The 10,059-nt window shown below is 35.7% G+C and overlaps 1 protein-coding gene across 2 annotated transcripts in view; it reads left to right on the top strand.

Annotated features, from left to right (window-relative positions):
• Positions 1-10,059, top strand: part of Mms22l (MMS22 like, DNA repair protein) — a 150,213-nt gene that overhangs the window by 36,986 nt on the left and 103,168 nt on the right. For both annotated transcript variants that reach the window (XM_017799771.2, XM_008839611.3), the window contains exons 9-10: positions 2,991-3,104; positions 4,507-4,683. In XM_017799771.2, coding sequence (XP_017655260.1) covers positions 2,991-3,104; positions 4,507-4,683 — 291 coding nt within the window. The remainder of the gene's footprint in view (positions 1-2,990; positions 3,105-4,506; positions 4,684-10,059) is intronic.

The raw sequence follows: 10,059 nt of genomic DNA, 5'->3' as shown, positions 1-10,059 counted from the left end.
TATATAAAATATTTTTTAAACCCTTCAAGTAGCAGACGTTTATAGATCATTTTCTGTTCTTTCTGGTTTCCAACGTAAACTCTTCTTGTGATAAATACAGAGAAATTGGGAATTGTAATTTTTAAAAATTTAGATTGTTTTGTGCTTTTATTATCAATACTTTTTAATTTAGTCCATATTTTAAAATTAATTTAGTGGACTAAGAGTACATGATGGTAATTTTTTATGGTAAGTTTCTTGAATTGGCAAAAAATTACATCTTTTTGTCATGTAAGACATGATGTTTTGAATATGCATCCATTGTGGAATGGCTTCTTTTAGGTATCTATGCAGTACTTCACATACTATTTTGAGTAGTGAGAATATGAATATAGCCCATTGTTGTTCACTAGACTCACAATGTTTTGCAGTGATAAACTTATATTCATAGCCAACTGAAGTTCAGTATCCTTTCACTATACCCTTTAATCTCACCTTACCCCAATCTCTTATAATAATGGTTGCATGGATACTTCTATACCTCAGCATTCTTAGAGTCCACATATAGTAAGAACATGGAGTGTTTCTTTTAAATTTGATATCATCTTATTCACCTATCTCCACTTCTCTTGTCCGTGCTTTTCAGATTATATCCAGGAAATAGTACCAAGACCAGTGTCATGGAGCTTTTCCCTCTATGCATTCTTCTAGTAGTTTTGCAAGGTTATTTCTGACATTTCAGTCTTTAATCCATTTTAAGAATGATATGAGCTGAAGGTCTACATTTCATTCTTCTACTTGTGTATCTTAGTTTTCCTAAAAGTATTTACTGAAGAGCATATTCTTCCTGTTGTGTGTTCTTAAATACTGTGTCAAAATTAATTGGCTCTAAATGAATCAACTTATTTCTGGGCTTTCTGTTCCAGTCTGTTGGTTTATGTCTCCTTTTTATGCCAACACATACTGTCTTAATTATTATAGCTTTGTAGTGTATTTTATTTATTTAATCAGCTGTAGACTTCTCTCTAGTTTTTTGTGGGCTTTTTTTGTTTTGTTTTGTTTTTTATTCTGTAATTGTTTACTTGAGATTGCTTTGACTGGAGTATTTTGACTGTACAATTTTTAGGATTTTTTTTTTTCAATTTCTATGAGAATCATCATTGAGATTTTGGTAGAGATTTTATTGACACTGTTGGACTCTTTGGGTAGCATGGACAATTTTACAGTATTAGTCTTCTAATTAACAGGCAGGATGTCTTTCCATTTATTTGTGTATTCAGTTTCCTTCATCAATATTTTGTGTGTTTAGTGTATAAGCCTTCTCTGGTTAAATTTGTTAAGTATGTCTTTTTTGTGGCTATTCTATGAATGGGACAGTTTTATTGGTTTTGTTTTGTTGTTTTTTTTTTTTTTGCATACTTTCCTATTAGTATATACAAACACCAGATTTTGGTACTTTTGATTTTGTGTTCTGCAACTTACTGAGCTCTATTATGACATAAAATAATACTGGGTGAAATCTTTTGGATTATCTGTCTATCAAAAGCATGTCAAACCAGACATGGCATGTGACACAAGTATAATCCCAGCACTCAAGGAGCCTGAGGCAGAGGGGTCATTAGTTGAAAGTCAGCTTGTGGCACATAGAGTTTGAGCCAAGGTTCTGCTGAAATAATTTACAAACAGGGACAGTTTATAACTTCCTTTCTAATTTGGATGCCATTTATATCTGCCTCTTGCATATGTTCTGATTAGGACTTCCAGTAATATTTATTGGATCTTTTGGTTTTTTTTTTTTTTTAAACCACATTTATGTTAAGAATGTGCGTGTCATGTAACATTAAATATATTATGAGTTTCAGTAATCTAGATATATTTGTGAGTGTATATTATATAGAGTCATTCACATTAGTGTGTTATAGAGTCAAATAATTTGGGAATTGCTTAATCTATGTAAATCATGAGTGTTTCTTTTTGGGGGCCATCTTTTTGAGATAGGGTCTCCCTGTAGCCCCAGCTGGCCTGGATTCCCTATGGAGACCATGCTGCCCTCAAACTCACAGAGATCTGCCTGCCTCTGCCTCCAGAGTGCTGGGATTAAAGGTGTGCACCACCATGCCCAGCCAAATCATTAATGAAGTTTCTTATATCTTGTAAACAGTTTTATTTTATTTCATAGTAAATTTCTAATTTTTCAATTAGAAATCTCTGTGTGTACGCACATGGGGTAGATGGACTAGATTTAAGTAAACTGACTCCAAGGTTCAATCTAACCTATATTAACAACACGTGTTCTGTAAATAATGTTTTGTTTTACTAGCACATGGCTGTATTAGTTACATTTCAGTTGGTGTGATAAAATACCATAATCAAGACAACTTAGAGAAGGAAGAGTTTATTTTGGCTTACAATGATAAGAGTCCATTATTGCAGGAGGCATGGCAGCAGGAGCAGGAAGCTTAGAAGTCACATCTTCAACACAAAAACACAAAGCAGAGAGAGCAAACTGGAAGTTGGGTGAGGCTATGAACTCTCAAAGCTTTGTCCAGCAAGGCCTCACCTTCTAAAGATTCCATGACCTCCCCAAATAGCACCATCAGCTGGGGAACAGGTGTTCCAGTATTTGAGCGTATGCGTCTGTTTTTCATCCAAACCACCACCAAAGCTTTGCCTATTTCTCTTTTACTGTATGTAGTTGCTGTTATCAATATAGAGTTGAATAATTGTGACTGAGCTTCTGTGTTCAAAAAAGTATTAAATACATGGTCCTTCTTTGAGAAAGTTTGCTGATACTGAACTAGATGGATAGAGATTATTGGGCTTTTTTCCCCTTATGTTGAAAATAAGGTTTATTGTGTACTTTGGTTTTAAAAGGGAATTTTTTAAAGTTAATGAGATGGCTTTTTTTTTTTTTTTATTAATTCAGGCAGCTGAGAAAACATTTCGTGTGGCTCATTCTTTTACAACAGATATTTGCCATGGAAGTAACTCATTTTATTTCTTTTTTGTAGGTTAGACCTTCCGAAGCATTAATGGTCCATCATTGTCCGTGTTCATGTGTTAAAGAATTATGGGTTTTACTTATTCATCTCCTAGACCACAGAAGTAAACTCTCTGTTGCACAAGTAAGTTGAAAAATTGATATATAGTTCATATATTATGACTAGTTAACCTAGAAAATTGTTCTCACACAAAGGGCCCTGTTAGAGTGTTTGATGAGGCTCTCAAAAACTTCCACTCAGCTTCCCTCTGAGACTTCAGAAGCCAGGCCTCCATCGTCTACATTTCTTTCAGCTTTCTCATCTTCAGGCACCCACAGAAAAGCCCATCAAGGTCTAAGCACTCAGTGGCCTTTCCAGCTCTAAACTACAAACATCCACAATTCTTCCAAAAACAACATGGTTCAATCTGTTAAAGCAATACCCCATTATCCTGGTGCCAATTTCTATTGTACTTCGCTTTCTGTTGCTGTGATAAAACACCATGATCAAAAAGCAAATTGAGTTAAGAAAGGGATTATTTCATTTTACACTTGAAGTGACAGTCTTTCATTAAGGGAACTCAGGACAGGAACTGAAACAGAGACCATGGAAGAAACACTGCTTTCTGACTCTACTGGCTTGCTTTCTGTGGCTTGTTCAGCTATCTTTCTTACACAGCCCAGGCTCACCTGCCCAGAGGTGGCAACAGCCCACAATGGCCTGGGCCCTCCTATATCTATCAGTAATCACGAAATGCTTCACAGACTTCACAGGCTGATCTGATAGAGGAACTTCTGTAATTGAGGTTCCCTCTCCCTAGGTGACTCTAATTTATGTCAAGTTGACCAAAACGAAAAAACAAAACAAAAAAACCCCAGCACAGTTATGAACAGCAAAATCTGAGAAACTTGCAATGTAAGAGGTGTTGAAGGGACAGGGTAATTAAATGCATTTCAGGATTACCTCGTTATGGTATGAGAGAAATGTTTAATAAGGTTCGTTGTGTATAATACAGAAGAGAGAAGCACAGATAGAACATAAGGAAGGGTGGTGTCTGGTACACTGCTCCTTATAGTTAGGACAGAGGAGTGAAACAGAAAACAGATAGCTTCGATGGAACAGTGATGCTAGACTGGGAGAACTGAGATATAGGAAAGAATGTAGGAAACAATAAGAAAAATACAGTTTAGTGTGATTAAAGATAAAGTTGGGTGTGATGGAACATGCCTGTGATCCCAGCTGCTCAGGAGACTGAGTCAGGAGGATTGCAAGTTGGAGGCTTAGAGTTTAAGGGTAGCCTGGCAACTTAGTAACACTCTGTCTCATAAAGAAAAAAAAAATTTAAAGCTGTGTTTAAAGGATCTATTTTCAGAACATTGTAGGCTCTAAGACACCTTTAAAATATAAAGTACATCAAGGTTTATGATTAATACTGTCTTTTGTATATATACTTTGTTATAAAAATGTAGGAAAAACTTGAGTCAAGTAAAAGATCATTAGAATAATGTTTTAACTTAACTGAATTATATTACTTCTGTTTCTTCAGTCATTTTGGAACTGGTTGAATAAAATACTTAAACCACTCTTTGAAAAATCAAGTGACCGAGGAAGACCTGCTGTCCCTGTAATGCAGGCCAGGGACCCATTAGGCTTTAGTTGGTGGATTAGTACTCATACAGCATCATTTTACCAGTTTGATCGTCATGGTGTACCAGATGAAATGGTAAGATCTTATTTTTGCTTTTGCTTTAAGTTTTCTTATATTCAGTTACTCTATGTATCTACAAAGACAAATTTAAAGTAAATGAGAAGTAAATAAAAGCAGAAAATCAGATCAAAATCTTATAGGATAATTTTTTTTTCTGTGTATAATGTTTCTGCAAATATGCTCTAGTCCTGAAGAATTATAAAGTTCATGTTTTCATTGTTTGATTAAAGAAAAGCAGTAGTTCATAAAAGACTTGGTTTTTAGTCATGGCTCTGCTTCTAAATAATTGTGTGACTTTGAATAAATTGCTTAAGCTCTTATCATCATTGTCCCTCATCCAAAAATCATGGGTTTGCATTGTTCCAAAGATTCCTTCTAGTTCCAAAATCTGTAAGATTATCAAAGGGAGGGGCTGGAGAGATGGCTCAGCAGTTAAGAACACTGGTTGTTCTTGCAGAAGACCCAGGTTCAAATCCCAGCACCCACATGGCAACTAACAACTGTCCATAACTCCAGTCCCAGGGGATCCGACAGCCTCTTCTGACCTCTGCGGTCATTGCACGACATGGGTGTACTTACCTACATGGAGGCAATACACGCATACACATAAAATAAAAATTAAAAAAAAATAAAGCTTAATTAAAAAAAAAAAGATTATCAAAGGGAAAGGTGTCTCCAGAAATGAATTACTTGATTTTGTGTTTAATGTAGTAAAAATGTTCCTTTTGGGGCTAGGGAGATGGCTCAGCAATTAAAAGCAGAGGACCTGAGTTTGGTTCCCAACACCCACATGAGGCACCTCACAACTGCCTGTTACTATAGTTCCGGGGTAGTTATCATCTTCTGGCCTCTGTGGGCACCTGCATTCATGTATGCAAAGCCACATGCAGACACACACACATATATAAAATTTTTTTAAAACTTTAAAAATATTTCTTTAGCATAACATTTCTTTACATATGCTTTATCCAAAGGTATTTTAATCTATTTAACAACTAACAATTTTGCTTAAAACAGGAAGACAGATTTTATCTAGTATATGAATTTCTAGTTAGAAACATCATTTTTTAGAGTTACTTAAAATGCCCTGTAAAAGAATAGAATTATACCAATACATTAGTTCCATGAAATTCAGACTTCTAAGGCTGAGGCAAGAGGATTGCTACAAATTCAGTGGCAGTCTAGGCTGTAGGGAAGATGCTATCTCAGAATCCACTCCTCAAAATAGACTTCCGGTTTTCAACTCTGTAGATCCTTACTTAGTAATATGATTTGGAGTTTGAGAATTTTTATTTTTTAAATGTTTTGTGGTTTTCATTCTTTGTGAGGTATGAGGAACCACTTCTGAATGTTTATGAAATGTGTTTCTTGATAGAGTTGGCAGGCTTTCCTCTTTTGAGTATTGGACAGATTGATTCCTGAGACATTGACTATGGCTTGAGTGTTAGGACTGACAGCATTACAAAAATAGAAAGGCTTGCAAAAGTCCTCCAAATGGCTCTCCTAATAGTAAAAGTTCTTTAAGGAAACAATGTCTGTGCTGTCAGAAATTCATTAACAACTCAGTATGTAATTTAAGCTTTCTGCCTTTTCTTTTTTCTTTCCTTCCTGCCTTCCTTCCCTTCTTCCTTCCTCCCCTCCGTCCCTCCTTCCCTCCCTTCCTTCCTTTCTTTCTTTCCTTTTTTTTGGGAGACTCATCAGTAGAATGAACTCAGATGAATAGTATGACTTGATTTTGTCCATGAGTGTTTGCATTGCTAATAACCCTCTTATGGCCCACTTATTATTTTTGTGACATTGGCATTCACATCTTCTCTTCCTTTTCAGTCTTACTTTCCCTAAGTACACACTCATTTTAATCCGTGTATATAAACTTGGTAATTTGTTAGACACTTCCGAGTTCCTATTGTGTATTATGATAGGTGATGACAAGAGGTAGACACAAAACAATCGTACTTCCCTTGCTTCAGGAAACGTGCTTTTAGGTTACTAATGCTTGGAACTGCTGTAACAGTATATTAAGGGATACCTTTCAGTGGTGGTTGATACTGACCCCCAGATACTTTCAGTGTGGTGAATAATCTAACCTCATTGCCATTGCTGTGTTGACTTGCACTGGTATAGCCATTGCATTAGAGAAGTCACGCTTTTGTTTCAATCTGAGAACTCCAGAGATTATTGCTTTTATTAACATGGAATTAAGGTAGTAAATGAATTGTCTCTGTTTAAAATTGCTTAAATTGAGCTACTGTTGTTGTTTTTGAGACAGGGTCTCCTTGTAGGACCAGCTGGCCTGGAATGTGATATGTAGACCAGGTTGGCTTGGATCTCATAGAGATCTGCCTGCCTCTACTTTCTCCTGAGTGCTAGAATTAAAGATGTGTGTTACCGTTTCCAGCTTTAAATTGTTGTGTCTTTTAATTTTGTCAACAGTTTCTCTAATTTTCTCTTGCCCAAATACTTAGAATTGGTTTTTAAATAATTCTTTAAATTATGTGAAAGATTTTAAAAAAGAAATGGCCATATTTGTCAAAGGAAGCTTTTCTTTGATTAAGAGCACTGGCTGCTCTTGCAGAGGACCCAGGTTCCATTCCCAAAACCCACATGGGTGCTGACAACCGTCCTAACTGCGGTTCCAGGGGATCCGATCTGACCTCCATGGGCATTGCACAATATGGGTGCACTTGGACATATGCAAGTGATATACCCAAAGACATAAAATAAAAATAACTAATTAATTTTTAAAATTAAAACATATATTTATGTGTACACATGTAAAATAAACCCTGCTTTTAGATGTAAATTCTCAGAATCTAAGATATTTCTGAATTTTGTTAATGGCTTTTAAAAACTCAAGCCTTTCCATTAGGAATACATTTTTATGTAAGAGGTATGAAATGCGAACTATACCTTCAGTACATTTACCACTTCACTATGATTATTTCATTTTAACAGAAATGTTAAAAAGTAGGAGAGAGGGTGATACTTTACAGATGAAATTGAGATACAGTGATCAATGGTCACCTTATTTTAGCACTTAGATAAACTTATGAGTTCTCCAAAGGATTGACTTATAAGCAGGCCTTTGGTAGAATAACCATGTGTTTTAGTTTGCCGTGGTAATCCAGTTTATGCCTGCTGCCCTATCTGATTTTTGACTTTTATTGTCAGTATTATCTCTGGTGGGTAAATTAGATGGTCATTTTTATCTATGAACATAAAGGTATATTGGTTGGTACCTTCAGAGCAATTATATACAGATATTAATTTGGATCTGAAATATATTTAAATAAGAACTTTGCAAATTGCCTTTGCTTTTTTCTTTGTTATAATATAGTAACATAGCCAACCAGCTATACCATAAAAACTGGTTATGCAGAACTGTGCCTTATTCTACTTAATAGCAATCTTACGTGAGAGATAATAGAAATAATAATGGTTCCTTAGATGTCCTTCACCAAAAATATATTTTAGTCTGATGACAAAATGGGATGTTTCAAAATTGTGTGCTAATTTCCTCAAAATTTTATATGTAATCTTTACATTTTAACTGTTTCAGATATTATTTTTTATTTTAAAATTTTCTGTAACTTGGAGATTTACTCTATGCATATTTAAATCACAAAATTAGAAGCTTTACCATTTCATTTCAGTTTAATGCTGTTCTTTCAATGTAAATAGGAGTACATTATCCTCTTAACAATCCCAATCATCTATTTTAAAACCAAATACAGTTTAAAGAGGAAATTTACTTTTGGGCATTGCAGGGGTCAGTTTTAACTGTGCTCTGTCTGCCAAGACATAGGGCAGGCAGTCTGAGGATGCTCCTCTGGAACATCTGAAATAGCAACCAGATTAAGGTATGAAATGTAATCTTAAGATGGGAGTTGTGTAAGGCTCTGTGGTCTACTGGAAGTGGAAAGTGAGTTTGTTTCATATTTTTGGTGGAACTATTACCTACAAAAGCCTGAATGGGCATCTTGCTTTTAGTGGAGACATAAAAATTATAAAACAGCCCCAAGTTGATGACTTTTTAGTTTTTAGAAATATATATTATGTGGTGTATTATTGTATAATAATATGTAGGAAAAAATGCTTTACCTTCTCAAAATTGAAGTTTTCTGGTGGAAGAAAACACATGCCTTTGGGAACTGTTCTCTTACATTGGGTTTCAACATGGTCATGGCTGTTCTTCCTCTGACGCATCGTTTAATTGATTTAGAGTATAACTGGGAAGTGCTCCATATTGTTGGATTTCTTTGGGTAAGAACTATACTACGTCTATAATTCGTTTTGATTCAAGTGTCTTGTAAAACATTTGAAATGGGGACTAGAGAGATGGGTTCATGGCTAAGAACACTGGCTGCTCTCTTAGAGGACACAGATTCGATTGCCAGTACCCACATAGCAGATAGCATCCATTCTGGCATTGTGCAACATGGGTGCAGTTACATTCATGCAGGTAGTACACTCATAAGCTAAAACTAATCAATAAAATATTTTTAAAAACAATTGAAATGTACCCATTAAAATGATCCAGTTGTAAAGCTGAAGCCTGAATTCTGTTGACATTGTTGTGTTCCTGCTAATTTGGCCCTGATGGTGACATTTTCTTAATAAAAAGAATGATATAAACATGACTTACTGAGGGAATAGAGAGTTGGCTCAGGGGTTAAAAGCACTTACTGCTCTTACAGAGGACTTGAGTTTGGTTCCCGTTACCCACATGACTGCTGACAGTCACAAGTTCCAGGGGATCCCACGCCCTCTTCTGGCCTCCATGGGCATTGTGCACACATGGTACACTTACAGACATGCAGGAAAAATACTCATACACTTAAAATAAATCTTTTAAACAAATGAATTGCTGAAATTGATGGAAAGACTTGACAGGAAAAAGAAATTACTAGTAAGTGATGCACAATAGAACAGAGGCTTTGGAGAGAGACTAGCTTGAATTTAAGTACATTCTCAGATTTGAACATATGTCACCTTGAGATTTCATTGTAATTCCTGTGTTGGAAAAAATGATTATTATAAAAACAGCATGTTGCCAGGTGTCAATTGCTGAAATTGATGGAAAGACTTGACAGGAAAAAGAAATTACTAGTAAGTGATGCACAATAGAACAGAGGCTTTGGAGAGAGACTAGCTTGAATTTAAGTACATTCTCAGATTTGAACATATGTCACCTTGAGATTTCATTGTAATTCCTGTGTTGGAAAAAATGATTATTATAAAAACAGCATGTTGCCAGGTGTCATGGCACATGCCTTTAGTCCCAGCACTCGGGAGGCAGAGGCAGGCAGATCTCTGTGAATTCAAGGCCAGCCTGGTCTACATAGTGAGTTCCAGGACAGCTGGGGCTACAGAGAGACCCTGTCTCAAAAG

This window comes from Nannospalax galili, unplaced genomic scaffold (genome assembly GCF_000622305.1).
Source record: "Nannospalax galili isolate Female #2095 unplaced genomic scaffold, S.galili_v1.0 scaffold78, whole genome shotgun sequence".
NCBI classification, from domain to species: domain Eukaryota; kingdom Metazoa; phylum Chordata; class Mammalia; order Rodentia; family Spalacidae; genus Nannospalax; species Nannospalax galili.
Note: the sequence above shows the minus strand (reverse complement) of the source record. Positions and strands in the feature narration are given on the sequence as shown.